The following is a 16,777-nucleotide window of genomic DNA, read 5'->3' on the forward strand; positions in this document are numbered from 1 at the left end:
AACTTTTATAAACTAAATATTCATATAATTTAACTAATTCTTGGTTAACCATTACAAGTTTGATTTTTTAAATAAAAATATGCTTTACATAAATCGGAGAAGCAGATGACAAGGAAAAAGAGAGAAATCTCTGTACAAAGGTGACGAAGTACTAACGGCCAGCCGTCAGTGGACCTCTCATTTCCTTCCAACAACCCCACACAAGCTCCTCGCTGCCACGTAGGTCCAGGGCCCACGCGTCATTGGAGTACCTCGCCGAGTCCGAAGTAGAAAAGCGCACCCAAGCCTCGCCCTCGCTTTCTTTGCTTCTTCTCTCCAACTTCCCAAGTCCACCTGCCCCTCCTCTTCGCGTGCGGAAACGAAGAATTTCCAGAGCTCCGCACCGCACTGGAATTGGCAGCCAGCCTCGCTTCGCGGCGAGAGGCGGCGGTGGACGGTCGGAGATGTACCCGATGGCGGCGGGCCCGCCGCCGGCGCGGCTGCCGGCGGCGTCGCGGGTGGACAAGGCCACGAGCCACCTGCTGCAGGGGCCTGACTGGGCCGTCAACCTCGAAATCTGCGACACCCTCAACGCTGACCGCTGGTGACCGATCGCCATCCTCCTTCCCTCCTACCTCTATTCTGCTGCCGCCCTTCTCGCTTGCGGCCCGCGGCGCCGTGGTTGTTTCGATGCTTGTGCGGGGAATTGCGACGGGAGGTTGGAGCTAGCAAGCTTGGGGATTTTTTTGCTGTTGTTTCTCGTTGCTGGAGCGGCGACGCTGCTTGTGGTTTTGGTTTGGGGGCGTTGACCCTATTGGCTAAGCGGGGTTGGCTTAAATTTTGGAGCTATTTGGGGGTTGCTGCTGCTAGGTGAAGTCGGGATAAGATGATTTCTAGGAAGTAGCCTCCAGTCTGTAGTTTTAGTCTTTTAGATTGCTTTTCTTGTGGTTGCTGTGTTACTGAAAGGGTACTGAGCAGTAAGCACCAGGCAAACGACTTTGCAGTTTGCATGTCAACTTTAGCATGGGGTGGCAAGTATTGAAAAAGGCTTTAGCTTAAAGGTGAATGAGGAACTGTAGCTTGAGTCCGGTGGAGTCCCCGTCAGCGTCCACCGAGATGTATCTATCAATGTTCATGGAATCGTCATAGAGGGTGATGGTGTGGCTATGGTGCAAAGCGCAAAGGGGCTCAGCTGCATAGGTGTCCTTAATGATGTGGAGTAATTTTAGCGGTCAGTGCAAGCGTTCGCTTTTCATTCCAGCAAATTGAAAATATGAAGTCTGGAGGTAGTTTTGATTAGTGATGAAGAAATATGATGGCTTTTAGGCCATGATTCTACCCTTAGAAACTTCTGGTTTGATGTTGGTATCTTGGCAGTTGTCAACAGTGCTCTCTGTAACTTTTGGTCGCAATTGCATTGTAGTTGCTGTTCTTGAAAAAAAATGCATTTGAATTTGTATTCTGTTGGGGTATTGGTTAACCATGTTGCAGCCAGGCATTTATTTGCAGTTGTATGTTGCGTGAGGTTGCATTGCTGCACAGAGTATTATTATCTTTTATTTCACTAGAAGACTACAGCATCTGAATTGTTGAGCTATACCGGTTGGTTTAAAGCTTAGTAACTTACAGATGGGAGACATATGCAGATTGACCTACATATTTTCAGTTACGATTTTCCTTGCTGAGCACAAATGTATTTTCAATCTGAATCAGGCAAACCAAGGATGTGGTAAAAGCAGTGAAGAAGCGATTGCAGAATAAGGACCCAAAAGTACAATTTTTTACTTTGACGGTGCGTACTATAATTTATGTCATGATCAATAATATTTCTGTAATATTTTTCTGTGGAAATACTATTTTCTACAACCTTCACTTTTTTAGAACAATCTCAGCTACTGCTACACTGACCTTTGACTGTTAGCTTGAGAATTGTTTTTATTGTTTGTACTGTTTGCCAAATCTTTGCAGTTGTTGGAGACAATGATGAAGAACTGTGGTGAATACGTTCGTTTTGAAGTTGTTGAGCAGCATGTTTTACAAGAAATGGTCAAAATTGTCCAGAAGAGGGTACTTTCCTGACCCCTCCTCTCCTCTTATTACTATTCACATGTTGCTTAAGTTTTCTGAGAGAAGTATCAACCTTAAGAAGTTTCAGCAACAATAATTTAAATGTTTTTAGAAGTATAGAGTATATATAAACATTTTTTCTGGATATTTTTAGATCTTTATGAATAATATTAGTTCTCTGGTGGGGCATGCTTCCTACTTTCTTGAGTATAATAGGTAGGACAACAAAAAATCATTGACTAGGTAAGTTTTTACCGTAATGATTAAGCATATATTTTGAAGTTCTTTTTTTGTTTTTACTATCATATTTGTTTTGCTAGTTTTTCACATGTTGTTTGAACATGGAAGCACAGCTCTGCATTTTAGTTTTGCACTTCTAACAGTCACCAGTTGTCAAATTGGCCTAAAGTGTTATAATATCATCCACTGACTACTTGTGTGTTTGCTAACGATAGATCGAGTAGCAGAGCTGCTAAAAGTTCATTATCCTAGTATTGTTAAAAGTTGGTTGATCAGTCTTTACAGTCACAAAATCAGTTTGGCTATTTGAAGCCACATTTTCCTTAATTTCTGTTGGGTTCAGTAAGGGTATTTATTTCCTTCTCACTAATAACTCACTCATTAATCACCAGTCACTTGTTCAATTTGTGTTTTAGTCGAACTATAATTCTTGTTTACAGTAACTTTCTAACTGTTACTCCTTTATGAGCAGCTCGTATTTGTAGTTTGTATTCATGCAAACCATTATTTTTGCAGTAGACCACTTGCACTTTGTGGATCTGTGTAGGCTGTGGTTTATTATTCATTTGCGTCTTCTATTCTCTTATCAATGGATAACATGATGCTAAATATCAGGAAATATTGATTTTCGGAATATCCTTTCAGCACGATATGCAAGTGAGAGATAAGGCATTACTACTTCTGGATTCATGGCAAGAGGCATTTGGTGGACCTGGAGGCAAATATCCACAGTATTACTGGGCATACGTTGAACTAAAGGTATGCAGCTAACTCCCCTTGTCGGTCTGGTGTGCAACTATATTTTCCAATATAAAACCTTGAGCTATGCCATGGAGATTGAATATTGTTCTCTTAAATTGATTTGTATTTAAAACATACCCTGTGTTGGAATAGTATCTTGGCTGCTGCTATTCATGGCAATAGCAGCTGGCCTTCCTTGGATAGCAGGTGGCAGGATCCTAGCATTAACTATAGGATTAATAGCATTAACCATAGGATTATTTTGTAAATCTCCTAGCTGTACACGATTAGGCTCTCCCTGTAATCCTGCCCTCCTGTAATCCAGCCTGCCTTGTGTGAATATAAACATGGCACGGCATGAATGAGAATGTGTGTGGATTTTCTCTAAAATCTTCCTTCTCACATGGTATCAGCCTAACACACAATCCTGCCCTCCTCCACCTATCTGCCATGGCTGACAACTCACCCATGCTCACCCATGGATCTCGCAGCAGCTCTGGCCGCCGCCATCGTTGCAGCCTTACTGTAGTCGCAGCCCCCACCTACCATTTCCGCTCTCTCCATGATCAATGTGCGCGCGCACATCCCCTTCTCCTTGGAGCTTCACCCTCCAAACTACACCCGCTGGCGTGAACTCTTCGTCACACTAGCGGGCAAGTTCGGTGCTTCTCGTCACATCGACGGCACGACATCACCCGACCCCGTCGACGGCTTGGCAGACGGTCGACTATGCCGTGCGCTCCTCTATGCCGCCATCTCCGACGAGATCTTGTAGACCGTCATCAAGTCTGGCGCCACGACCTACGCCATATGGTGCGAAATCAAAGGCTTGTTTTGTGAGAACAAGGCGTCGCGTGCACTCGCCTTGGAGGCCGACTTTCGTAACCTGGCGCAAGGCGACATGACGATCCTCGCCTACTCTCAGCACGTCAAGTCTTTTACTAACGCTCTCGACGACGTCGGCCAACCTGTCTCCCCCAACACTCTTGTCCTCACATTACTCCGTTGGCTTAGTGAAAATTTTAGGCACATGACATCTATCATCAAGACAAGAACGCCCCTGCCATCTTTCCTTGAGGCTCGGTCTCACCCTTGGGGAGGCTGATCTGAAGATCAGCAAGCATGTGCTTGCCATTGCCCTCGTCACTAGGACTCCATCCAAGCCGCCATCCGTAACGTCCAGGTCTTCTTCCGGCAAAGGCAAATCCAAGTGCAAGCACAACAAGAACAAGGGTGGCAACAACTCCAACACACCAAATCGTCCTGGTTTCCGGGTTAATCCTTGGAACGAGACAATTCAGATCTTGTCGGCGGCACTTAGCACCCCTGGTGCCCCTCCTGGCGGCCCTGGTGGACCGACGTCCTCCTCACCAGGCGTTTTTGGCCCATGGCGCGCCTGCTGGCAGCATGTCCGGCGTGACGTTCGTGCCTGCAGGCAATGCAGTACTTGCCGCAGAATGTGCAGCTGCCCGACTTTGGTGCCCCTCCTCCAAGTATGGCGTCGACTCCTTCATGGGACCAGGCGTCCCTAATCCAGGCGCTGAACGCCATGCCCCTACAAGCACCAGATGACACCTGGTACATGGACTCAGGTGCCTCATCGCACCTTTCATCACACTCTGGTAATCTCTCCTCTGTCCGATCTCCTTCCCCCCACACCAGCACGTGTCATTGTCGGCAATGGCTCCACCCTTCCAATCACCGCTACCAGCAACGTCCATTTTGAATCAACTCGTCCCCTTTGTCTGTCCAATGTCCTAGTTTCCCCACAGCTCATAACAAATCTCATTTCCATCTGCAAATTCACAACTGATAATATGTGCTCTATTGAATTTGACCCCTTTGGTTTGTCTGTGAAGGATTTTCAAACCAAGGAGGTGATCGACAGGTGCAATAGCTCAGGCGGTCTCTACCCATTCCTGCCTGCATCCACGCACCATGCTCTTGCCACACCTACAGTGTCCGTAACCACCTGGCATTGTCATCTCGGCCACCCTGGCACACAAGCTATCTCCCTGTTGCAATCTTCAAATGCTATCTCCATAGACAAAAATAAATCTGTCACACCACTCTGTCACGCATGCCAATTAGGACGTCATGTTCGTCTTCCTTTTTCACATTCTATGTCAAGAACAACTAAACCGTTTGAGTTGCTTCATTGTGATTTGTGGACATCGCTTATTTTGAGTGTTTCTGGTTTTAAATAGTCTGTCTTGATGATTTTACCCATTATCTATGGACACTCCCCCTCAGATTAAAATCAGACACCTTCTCTACACTCAATTTTTTTTGCGCATATGACCACGCTCAATTCAACTCTCACATTCAGTCCATCCAATGCAACAATGGCCGCGAGTTTGACAATGTTGCAGCCCGCGACTTCCTTTTAGCGCATGGAATCACGCTTCGTGCTTCCTGTCCACACATGTCCCAGCAAAATGGCAAGGCCAAACAAGTCATACGCTCTACAAACAACATCATGCGCATCCTTCTTTTTCAAGCATCTCTGCCTCATTCTGGGTTGAAGCCCTCCAAACAGCCACACACCTCTTTAATCTTCACCCTACCAAAACCTTACAACATTCCACTCCTCATCGATCCCTGTTCGGTTAACCCCCAAATATGATCATCTTCGCACTTTCGACTGCCGCTGTTATCCCAATATGTCCGCTACCATCCCACACAAACTTGCACCACGCTCCGCCGAGTGCATTTTTCTTGGTTATCCTACGGATCATAAGGGTTACAAATGTCTCAACCTCGCCACAAATCGCATCATCATATCTCGACATGTGATTTTTTATGAACTAACATTTCCCTTTGCCAGTGAATTGCATCTCACCCCCTTCACATATTCTTTTTTTGATGTAGATGGACCTGTCTTTCCAGTCATGGCACCACCCATGGCCAGCGCATGGACTGAACCCAACCAGTCCGGCACAGGTGATGCACTGGAACCCCACGATGCGTCTGGCGTGTCCGCAGCTGACACTCTGCCAAGCTCCACACCTACACCGCTTGGGGTATCCAACGCCCCCACCGTCCCTAGCCCTTCTCCCCATGCGGCTCCAGCGCTACGACCAGCGTCTAGTGGTGCAACGTCTAGCGCCGCGCCGCCCATGCCTGGCCCCCCCTCTTCACGCGCGGCCTACCTCGGTGCTCCATCAAGCAAAGCGACGTGCGCAGCGGCTTCCTCCGGTGCACCCTCACTCGGCCTCTCGCCTGGCGTCCTGCGTGATGCACAGTTGCGGCCGGTGACCTAGGTCTACGTGCGCTGGCCTTCTCCTGCAGTGCCGCCTGTGCCCTCTCCAACACCTGCGGTGACCCACAAAGCACTGGCTACCGTGCAACTTCGCTTCCTTGTGGTCCGCGTCCTAGCGACGACAAACGACCATCCTATGCGCACCCGCAGCAAGGATGGCATTCGAGTGCCCCGGGTCTTCCCCACGTTCCAGGCTTCAACAATGGACACCCCCTCTCCCTTACCGAAGACGTACCGTGGTGCCCTCATTGACCCGCATTAGCGTGCAGCCATGGTTGATGAATTCAATGCTCTCACAACCAATCGGACGTGGGATCTCGTTCTTGCCCCTCCGAACGTGAACATCGTCTCCGACAAGTGGGTGTACCGCCACAAGCACAACTCTGATGGGTCCTTAGCTCGGTATATGCGGGGTTTCTCGCAACAGTCTGGCCTTGACTACGACAAAATATTCAGCTCCATCGTCAAACCGGCCACCATCTGCACCGTCCTCTCCCTCACGGTCTGTATCAACTGGCCCATCCATCAACTGGACATAAAAAATGCTTCTTTGCATGGCACACTTACTGAGACCGTGTACTGCCAGCAGCCATCTGGCTTCGTTGACTCCACGCGACCCGACCACGTGTGCCGCCTCAACAAGTCCCTCTATGGGCTCAAACAAGTGCCACACGCTTGGTACAACCATTCCTCTCCATCGGCTTTCAGGAGTCCAAGTCTGACACATCACTCTTCATCTACAGCAACGGCTCCGAGCTCGCCTACCTACTGTTGTACGTCGACGACATCGTCCTCACAACTTCCAACATACCTCTACTTCAACGGGTGATTGCAGCTCTTCGGCAAGAATTCGCCATGACTGATCTTGGCGCCCTCCACTACTTCCTTGGCGTTACAGCTCATTGCTCTCCCTGTGGCATCTTCCTCTCTCAAGATAAGTAAGCCGCCGAGATCCTTGAGCGTGCTAAGATGTCCAAATGCAACCCCTGCACCACACCTATTGAAGTCAGGTCCAAGCTACCTGCTGCTGCTGGTGATCCCGTATATGATCCAACACTCTATAAGGAGTCTCGCTAGTGCCCTCCAATACCTCACCCTGACCTGCCCAGACATCAGCCATACAGTGCAGCAGGTGTGCCTACATATGCATGATCCTCGGGAACAACATCTCTCCCTCATCATACGGATTTTGAGGTACATCAAAGGCACATTGGAACATAGTCTTCAACTGTTCCACGGCTTTGCCAACAACCTCATTGTCTACTCCGATGCTGACTGGGCCGGCTACCCCGATACACAATGTTCCACTTTCGTGTACTGTCTTCCTGGAGATAACCTCATTTCATGGTCCTCAAAGCGCTAACACATTGTGTCTCGCTCTAGTGTTGAGGCCGAGTACCGTGGCGTAGCCAACGCTGTGGCTGAGGCTTGCTATCTTCGTCAACTTCTCACCGAGCTCCATCGCCCTCTTCAGAAGGCTACCATCGTCTACTGCGACAACATCAGTGCAGTCTACCTCTCCACTAATCCGGTGCAACATCAATGCACCAAACACGTGGAGATCGACTTACATTTCGTTCGAGAATGGGTCGCACTTGGTGATGTTCATATCCTTCATGTTCCGACCTCCCTACAGTATGCGGATATCTTCACAAAGGGACTGCTGACCACAATATTCTCCGAATTCTGGTCCAGTCTCAACATCCGCTCCACTCCTGGTTGACACTGCAGGGGGCTGTTGGAATATTATCTTGGCTGCTGCTATTCATGGCAATAGCAGCTGGCCTTCCTTGGATAACAGGTGGCAGGATCCTAGCATTAACCATAGGATTATTTTGTAAATCGCCTAGCTGTACACGATTAGGCTCTCCCTGTAATCCAGCCTGCCTTGTGTGTATATAAACATGGCACGGCATGAATGAGAATGTGTGTGGATTTTCTCTCAAATCTTCCTTCACCCTGAAAGAAATATTCAAAGCACAAGTGCATCAGTGATGGATAATTATTTACTTTTTACATTTGAGGGAATTATAGTACCACAATATTCTCCGAATTCTGGTCCAGTCTCAACATCCGCTCCACTCCTGGTTGACACTGCAGGGGGCTGTTGGAATATTATCTTGGCTGCTGCTATTCATGGCAATAGCAGCTGGCCTTCCTTGGATAACAGGTGGCAGGATCCTAGCATTAACCATAGGATTATTTTGTAAATCGCCTAGCTGTACACGATTAGGCTCTCCCTGTAATCCAGCCTGCCTTGTGTGTATATAAACATGGCACGGCATGAATGAGAATGTGTGTGGATTTTCTCTCAAATCTTCCTTCACCCTGAAAGAAATATTCAAAGCACAAGTGCATCAGTGATGGATAATTATTTACTTTTTACATTTGAGGGAATTATAGTACCAGAATTTGATCATATTTTCTTATGTCGAAATCTTTTACAGAGGTCAGGAGTAATGTTCCCACGACGTCCTGTAGATGCTCCTCCAATATTTACTCCTCCTGCAACACATCATTCTCAGGCCTATGGTTCACCTAGATATCCTACTGGAAGTCTAAATGAGAGAATGTCATCTGATGTTGAAACATTGAGGTTGCTATCTTCTATATCATCGAGTTATTTAATTCGTCTAATTCTATCTTTCTGCTTTATTACTGCATGTTATGGCTATACCTTTCTCTCTTTTTTGTTCAGTTTGGAGGGCTTGAATAATATTAGAAATGCAACAGAACTACTGTGTGATATGGTGAACGCTTTGAATCCTGCTGATCGCATGGCTGTTAAAGATGAAATAATTACAGATCTTGTACGCCAATGTTGCTCAAATCAAGAAAAGCTCATGCGGTTTGTCAGTTCCACAGGGTAAGCTGATCGATCTCAGATTATACAGAGCTGCCTTTCGTCTTTGTTAATGTATGGTACCGTAGGTTAATCATAAGCATGATTCACATTTTGCAATTTTATGACATCTACTGCTAAATGGTGTAGACATGTAGTGCATAAAAAATATGATAATGTGAAATTTTGTGGTTCCTGTTGTTTAGGGATGAGGAACTACTAAAGCAAGGCCTAGAAATAAATGATCGCATACAGAGTGTACTCGCAAAACATGATACCATTGCTTCTGGTTCTCCGTTACCAGTTGAAACACCAAGTAGAGAAGACATACGCAGAGAGGATCCAACTCCACAGCCATCTGCGCCTGCAACTGCACATACCAAGGCTCCTGATGAAGAGGATGAAGATGATGAGTTCGCTCAGATAGCTAAAAGGTACGTAGTAGCCTGTAAGAGGCGTCAGGCAATCCCGAGTAGCATTTTTTCAAGGAATTAGCAATTAATCTGTTATATTTTTTTTATGTATTTGCAGAAAAAACAAATCTGTGGTAAGCAGCTATGAGGCATCATCCAGTGCTGGTGATCAGGCTCTTGTACCTGTTGATCCAGTACTTTCTGTAGTCTCATCTTCCGTCGCGAGCAATGCACTGGTTCCTCTTGACTCAACTCCTGTTAGTGGTACTAGGACCAAAGAGCAGGACATGATTGACCTTCTCAGCCTCACCTTATACAGTCCTCCTGAAGAATCTGCAGATTCTTCAACACAGAACCAAAATGGAACTCAGCAGAGTGTCATGTCAAATGGGCCAGAAGTACTGCCGAACTATCAGCCTACTGCGGCGAATGGGGCAAATTACCCTTCCAACAACCAAGCTTATCCAACAAATAAGGGATATGCTCCGTACAACAACTATGTTGCACCTTGGGCCCAAACTGGACAGGGTGCACAGCCTGTAGCATACCCAACTCAACCCCCACAATATGGATCTAGCTATCCGGCACCGCCATGGGCTATGCCTGCAAGTGCCAACTCAACTAACCCTTTTCATCCTGCAACATATCAAATGCCAAACCCTCATGTTGCTTCTGTTGCCCCTACAACATATCCAACTCAACTAATCCAGCCTGCAATATATCCAGCTCCATCACAATCGTATGCTGCTCCGTTGATACAACATGTATCATCTCCAGCCCCCAAGCCGATGCAAAAGTACAATTCCTTTGGTTCTCAAACGAGCAATGGCCCGAGCATGGCTTCAGATGCTCGGATGAATGGGAATCAACAGCCAAAAGAAACTTCGGCGGCGGTAACCAGACCGTATTACATACCCGACAATTTATTTGGTGATTTGATTGACTCGAAGAGTTTTGGTGGAAGCAAGATGAATAGATCGACCAGCATTCCCAGTCCGAAGGGTGCTGGTCAGCCTATGATTGGTGGAAAGAAATAGGTCTCCCAAGCCCAAATTTAGATGGCCATAATTTACTTGGTACTGTCATTTGGCTTGATGTAAATTTGCTATATATCCGTTCAGTTCGCCTGTTGGTTACATTGGTTAATTTCGGCGTTGCCGCGTGTGTATTTTAGTAGAGATGGTAGAGCGTCACTGCTAAGGATCACCAATGACATTCTCGTGAGGGTGGCTTGTTAATAGAACATAACCATTGACTGTTTCTTCCCCGTTGAGTCTGTTGCATCATTGCCATGTAGCTAAGCATTTGCTTATATTCATTTGGTGCGTAAAATTCTCTGCATACAACTTCTTTGTAACTTCACTGGCGAAATCACTGGTATTGCCTAGTCATAGTTTTGAATTTCTTGAGCATTGACATTGGTAGGAAAATGTCTAAGAACTGGCACATACGACACCCGATTAGGAAGAAGAGATTATTGGTCACGAACAGTCGCTGTTCAGAATGACAAGCTGAAATATTAAAGTACAGCAGACTAGATGACAGCTGGAGCTGGTGAGCATCTTGGCGTCATGGGTCTGCAAGACAGATTATGAGACAACGAGGTGCTGTCTCACTAATCGCCTCTTATTTATGTATAACAATCCCAAGCCAAGGGACCGACGAATGTACATGGCACCAGCTTCGCCCAGCTGCCTCACAGCTTCGAGAGCGCAATGTCCATCACCTCAATGAAGAAATCTGCAAGCGAAGTTGTCCATCATTCCGTGCGTGGCATAGTTACGGAGCACAGGTTAAGATGTAAGAGGAATGCTTCAGCAGGGAAGCAGATCCTTACCGGCGTCCTCTTTGGTGAAGCACAACGGCGGTGTGATCCTGAACACGTTCCCATGGAACCCACCCTTCCCAACCAACACGCCCATATCTGTTCATCAAGAAGAAAGGGAACTCAGATCAGAGACGAGTTCTACATCCAGCTGCAAACCCGGAAGAGGGAGTCGAAGCTCAACGCACGCACCTTTCATGTGGTTCATGACACGCGAGATCTCAGCTTTGGCCGGGGTTTTCGCTTGGCGATCCGTCACCAGCTCAACTCCAAGAAGGAAGCCTCTCCCTCTAACATCACCGATGACTGAAGAACAGGTGAGCCAAATGTAAGTAACGAGTTGCAGTGGCCTGATGTAAGCGTATGCGGCGCGAGGTGATTTGTTTCATTGGCCTACTTACTGTCATGCTTCTCTTTCAGCATGTTCAGCCGTTCCTTCAGATAGGAGCCTACAACAAACGCATTCTCCTGGAGCTTCTCCTTCTCCAGCACTTTGAGAACGGCGTGCCCGCCTGCGGTGCTGACAGGGTTACCGCCGAAGGTGTTGAAGTAACTTCTTCGGGTCAACACCTTAGCGATCTCAGGCGTTGTCACAACGGCTCCTACCGGTATGCCGTTTCCGATACCCTGAAGATCAACAGCAGGAACATGTGAGCCACTGGCCTATGCACTGGAGGTGCATTTTGACGACTTGGAAGGTTTCCAAACTTTACCTTTGCCATGGTAACTATGTCTGGGATGACACCGTGGCCTTCAAATCCCCAGAAGTGGCTTCCAGTTCTTGCAACTCCCGCCTGGACCTCGTCCGCGATGCAGAGGCCACCGGCTTTCCTTACTATATTGTACGCCGCAGGCAAGTATCCCGGTGCCAACTCCACTATTCCGCCAACCCCCTTCAGAAAAGAACTTTTGTGTTCAGGGTGGAAAATCAATTTCCATTGAAATGTTTAAAGATGCCTTGGTATTGACATGCCTGTATGGCTTCTGAAATGAAACCACCGACGCTCCCTGAAGTCCCAAAGTCAATGATTTCCTGAACATCTCTGGCGTACTTTTCTCCATCTGAACCAAAAGCACCTCTGTAGGGGTCTGGGTTAAGCGCATGGTGCACTCCCGTCTGGACACGTCATCAATGAACAATCATCAATTCATCATGGTGGTGCTTTGCCACAAACAAGATACTAAATGACGTTTCTAAAATACAAGAGCGTAAAGAACAAGGGACCGATGCATGTAGCTACAGAACTTCATTAGCTTGCATGTAGTGATCAATAGGTAAAATCTTGTGGGCTACCTGATGTGCAGTGCTGGAAACGAAACAGGCACGTACCTGAACAACATTGAATTTCCAGTTGGATTGAGCGGTAACACCCATTGTTCCACTAGCATTCCCGTGGTATCCATTCCTAAGCGAGATGATGTCATTGCAGCCAGTGTAAAGCCGTGCAATCATCAGTGCAAGCTCATTTGCCTCCGTGCCAGAATTTGTAAAGAAAACAACCTGAAAAGAACAACAACAGCTTCACGTGAGGCTCAATCACCCAAAAGAATGTGTATTTCTAAATTAACTTCGGATACAGAAATATGCAAACTTTTTCCAAGGCTAAGAATACCTTCAGATCACCAGGCATTTTGGATGCCAATGCCTCGGCAAAATCCGCAATGGCATGATTGAGATATAGAACTGTGGAATGCTGTATCCTCTTTGACTGCTTGATTATGGCTTCCACCACATCAGGATGGCAGTGCCCACAACAAACTGTTGCGATGCCACCGAAAGAATCCAGGTAACGGCGGCCATCCTCGTCGAACAGGTACTGCATCTTTCCATCGACTATGTTCAACTGCAATAATTATTGCATGCTAAAATGGTCAAATTTCAGGACCGGAACTTCTCAAAAAATGCAATAATGTTATACCACTTCCCACAACATCAGCTTGTATTGCTTAACTGGCAAAATGCTATACCTGATCGGATTATCACATCAAATCCTACAAGAAGCACTCAGACAGTTTCACATATTAATAACTAATGGCAGAATGACAACATGCAGTGCTAACTTTGCTGTTTCCTTCTTTTCAGGGATGCAAGTGGATCTCAAAGAGCTAGCTGATTGTTTTCTCTTCCTTTTCGTCCAACTATATCAAATAAGAAAAGTATCCACTTTGAAAGTATTTGATGCATGACAAACGTGTTTCTCTGAGTACGGCACATGAGCTCCCGTGCGATCGGAGTCAGCAAGTTAGGTACACTGTTTGGTCAGGAATCCAACCGTAAACCTTGTTTATGTACTTTGGCAATGCGTGTGCAGTTTTATAATGCTGTGCTGTCAGTAACAATGTATTTTTAGAAACAGAGAAACAAGTGGCGCCGACACAGATGTGTGAGATCTGACACAAGATGTAGTTGCGCAAATTAGTCTGTAGAGGCATATAAAACCCTGATTTACTTCATTACATGTTTGCAGGCACAGCTGTGCAGCTCTGTATTTTCAAGCTCTGTATTTTCACAAACCATCAGAAAGCCTCGAACTTGCAACAACCCAGGAAAGCCTATTTCCAAAGGTCACCTATCACTTCTCATTTCTTTTCAGAAATGCAAGATCACTTATCATCTATACTTATCAGACTGGAAACATTCTGCTATTACACATAAAAAAATCATGGTCCTCTAGAGACAGGGACTATCAACTAAAATTTCTGTGCTTGATTCACACTCAAGTCCCATGGCAGCATAGTGTGTAGTAGGGAGGTTAGATGATCCGAATTCTAGTGGTACTGCCAGCAATGCAGAATTTGTGGCTAGTAGCATCTTGAAGATTCTGAATGATACCTTGAGACAGAGCTTTAGCTTCGTGATTATCAGATCTCACCTGACTTCCGATAAGGTCAGGTTTGAGCATATGGCAGCATTCCTACCAAACCTACCGGAAAACGACAGAAATCGCTACAGTACTGTGCAAAATGACTAATGAAAAGACGACTAAAAGCGACCAGCAAGAGATCGATAGCAAAAGCAGCAAACTTTACGAATTTTAAAAAAATTAAAGATGCGTATGCCTTGATCATTTAAAAAATTAATGGTTGTTGCAGAATTAGCACAAAACTGCAGCAGTTCCGAAAAATGTTGCAGTTCGATAGTTCATCTAACTGATCCACTGTCCAATCGGTGCAGTTTCCCCGCGAAAAAGACGGAAATCGAAGGTGAAATCACAGTCTTCCCCCCTTTTTTTTTTCTATCAATCTGGTTCCTTCCCAAGAAACTGGAGTGGTGGTGGTGAGGAGGGTGGCAAACGTACCGGGCGGTCGTAGAAGTGGAAGAGGGAAGGGCTGAGGAACTCGGCCCGCTTCCGGAAGATCTCCTCCGCCCGCGGCCCGTCGTACGGCGGCGGCGTGTAGTCGAAGCGCGGCATCTTCGGGGCGGCGTCATTCTCCGGCGCGGGCGCGGCGACGGAGGCTGCGGCGGCGGATAGGCTAGAGTTGGCCCGGCCGGGGGCGAGCGCGGCCTGGAGGAGCCTCCGGGAGGAGGCGAGGCGCTGCATGTCCGGCTCTGGTTCTCTCTCTGCTGGTGGGGGCTCCCGTAGCGGCGCGTGTATGTGAGCTGGTTACTGCATTCTCGGGGCGACGCCTATAAATAGATGGGTTTGGACCTTGGAGGTGGGAGTGGGACGAGGGAGGACGACGGTGTGTAAATGACGAGTTTGCCCTTCCCTCATCTCTCTCGGCGCGGGTTTGTTTGGTGTGGTGGCGGGGTATTATCCGGGGAAGCCCACCGAAAAGAAAATTTTACGCGCACGTTCGCTTCCCATGGATTTTTCGGGTGTTTCACGACAAACAGTTCAATTTCAGCTGATAGTCACCCTTCTCTCTGTTCTCTTCGTATCTAATAAAAACTTCTAAAATTTAAATAATTTATCTATTTTTATTATCCACTATCGTCCTTCAGTCTCTCCATCTCGTTACCGATTACAGATAAATGATCTATTTTACTAATAAAAATAAATAGAAAATAGAAAAAAGTTAGCGGATAGTCTCATTTTTTTTCTTTTCGAATCTCGTCTGAAATCAAACTACAGTATTACTCTTGACATATTTGTTTAGCAGTATTTCTATGGCGCATCCATGTTATCGTACATTGAGATTGTACTATGCCAAATATTTATATTTTTATTGCAACGCACAGATAATTAGCAAGTTAAAGAAAAGTTTATGTGTTTGAGCATGCATTCTAATACATATTTTGAAGTTTTGGGAATATTGCATTCAGCCTCATTTTTGTAAAGTTTTTGATCAATTATCTATCACTCGTAAGTCCGATCGTGTATGTAGTACATACAACCATAAAGGAGATAAAAAAAAGGAGGAATTCGAACTCTCCAGTTGGTAGGACATTTGCAACAACTACGCACAAATGATACTAAATCGCTAAGTAACTATTAAATAATTTCCGTCAAAAGGTAACCATTCAATAAGCCACTAAGTTTCTCCGATCTCTCTCTTCGCTTATACGTGCCTCCTCCAGTCCATCACTCCTAACTATTGCTTCCCAAGGTTACCTGACTCTTGCGCGCCTCTATTTCACACCATCACAGTCCTATATAGAGGAGGTAGAGCGGGGGTTGGTGTTGATCCAATGACATATATATAGGACGCTGATTGAAAAATAAATGCCATGGTTTGAAAAGAAAAGTTGGATGTTGATCAAGGGCCTAAAATAGTGACGGAAAAAACAAGTTGGTTTTAAACACTGGAAAATAGTAAAACTATTTCTTATACATTTATTTTTTTGATCCTTGGACAAATTATCAACAAGTCACATCAATAGACGCATAGGGTATACTTATCATCTTAGCAGAGGCGGATCCAAGGAACGGAGAGGGCAAGCCTCCTACCTCGAGTGCATCTAATTTTTTATTCTCTCCGTTTCGTAATATTTATTTATAATTTCAGAGTATCTGTCTCAAATTATTTATCTATTACGGTAACTAATGATATTTTATGATCTATTTTTCTACTATGTTCTTAAGTGTATGCATGCATTTACTCCAACGTTAATGAGTTATTTACTCTCATCTTTATATTAATTAGGAGTAACATGATCATCTAACTATATTTTTTTATTCGATTTCAGTATTTCTTAGTTTGTACGTAATGGTGAACGTAGATAAATATTACGAAATGGAAGGAGTAGCGTGGAAGAAAAGTATGAGAAGAAGAGGAAGAGAAAGAGAGATGCTCAATCTACTACTACATCCTGGTTACATCAGTGTTCCGCAGATCACATAGCCAGTTCAGCTCGGAGAAACAATGGCCGACGAGTCAATCCTAGGTTGTCCGTGTGGTTGGTGCGTTTCAGCATTGGCTACTGCCAACTAGCACCTCTGTCCCATGCAGTAGAATCAACACCA

The 16,777-nt window shown here is 45.9% G+C and overlaps 2 protein-coding genes across 3 annotated transcripts; one reads left to right on the forward strand and one right to left on the reverse strand.

The window, feature by feature from the left end:
- The first annotated feature begins 319 nt into the window (after nucleotides 1-319).
- On the forward strand, nucleotides 320-10,811 carry LOC133929074 (TOM1-like protein 6). Of its 2 annotated transcripts, none has more exons than XM_062375666.1 (8): nucleotides 320-583; nucleotides 1,693-1,771; nucleotides 1,948-2,046; nucleotides 2,902-3,045; nucleotides 8,737-8,885; nucleotides 8,988-9,155; nucleotides 9,338-9,565; nucleotides 9,663-10,811. In XM_062375666.1, exons 1-8 carry the CDS (start codon nucleotides 444-446, stop codon nucleotides 10,579-10,581), a joined length of 1,926 nt encoding a protein of 641 aa, XP_062231650.1. In that variant the 5' UTR covers nucleotides 320-443; the 3' UTR covers nucleotides 10,582-10,811. The 2 variants fall into 2 exon arrangements, with proteins under 2 accessions (XP_062231650.1, XP_062231651.1); XM_062375667.1 differs by having other exon boundaries at nucleotides 2,932-3,045.
- Nucleotides 10,812-11,004: 193 nt separating this feature from the next.
- LOC133929075 (alanine--glyoxylate aminotransferase 2 homolog 3, mitochondrial-like) lies at nucleotides 11,005-14,991 on the reverse strand. The gene is made up of 9 exons (XM_062375668.1): nucleotides 14,669-14,991; nucleotides 12,983-13,213; nucleotides 12,700-12,870; nucleotides 12,343-12,486; nucleotides 12,083-12,262; nucleotides 11,771-11,996; nucleotides 11,562-11,675; nucleotides 11,382-11,468; nucleotides 11,005-11,284 (listed from the first exon to the last, which is right to left on the reverse strand). The coding sequence occupies exons 1-9, from the start codon at nucleotides 14,909-14,911 to the stop codon at nucleotides 11,241-11,243; spliced, it is 1,440 nt and encodes a 479-aa protein (XP_062231652.1). The 5' UTR covers nucleotides 14,912-14,991; the 3' UTR covers nucleotides 11,005-11,240.
- Between the last annotated feature and the right edge of the window lie 1,786 nt (nucleotides 14,992-16,777).

The sequence above is a fragment of the Phragmites australis genome, chromosome 9, assembly GCF_958298935.1.
Source record: "Phragmites australis chromosome 9, lpPhrAust1.1, whole genome shotgun sequence".
Taxonomy (NCBI): domain Eukaryota; kingdom Viridiplantae; phylum Streptophyta; class Magnoliopsida; order Poales; family Poaceae; genus Phragmites; species Phragmites australis.

Bases quoted from the DNA above. Each gene is read 5' to 3' on its own strand.
- LOC133929075 (XM_062375668.1), bottom strand. From the start codon at position 14,911: ATGCAGCGCCTCGCCTCCTCCCGGAGGCTCCTCCAGGCCGCGCTCGCC. The intron at 13,214-14,668 runs GTACGTTTGCCA...TAATTATTGCAG, and splicing joins TCCACTTCTACGACCGCCCG to TTGAACATAGTCGATGGAAA. The intron at 12,487-12,699 runs GTACGTGCCTGT...TGACGTGTCCAG, and splicing joins GGAAATTCAATGTTGTTCAG to ACGGGAGTGCACCATGCGCT.
- LOC133929074 (XM_062375666.1), top strand. From the start codon at position 444: ATGTACCCGATGGCGGCGGGCCCGCCGCCGGCGCGGCTGCCGGCGGCG. The intron at 8,886-8,987 runs GTTGCTATCTTC...TTTTTTGTTCAG, and splicing joins TCTGATGTTGAAACATTGAG to TTTGGAGGGCTTGAATAATA. The intron at 9,566-9,662 runs GTACGTAGTAGC...ATGTATTTGCAG, and splicing joins TTCGCTCAGATAGCTAAAAG to AAAAAACAAATCTGTGGTAA.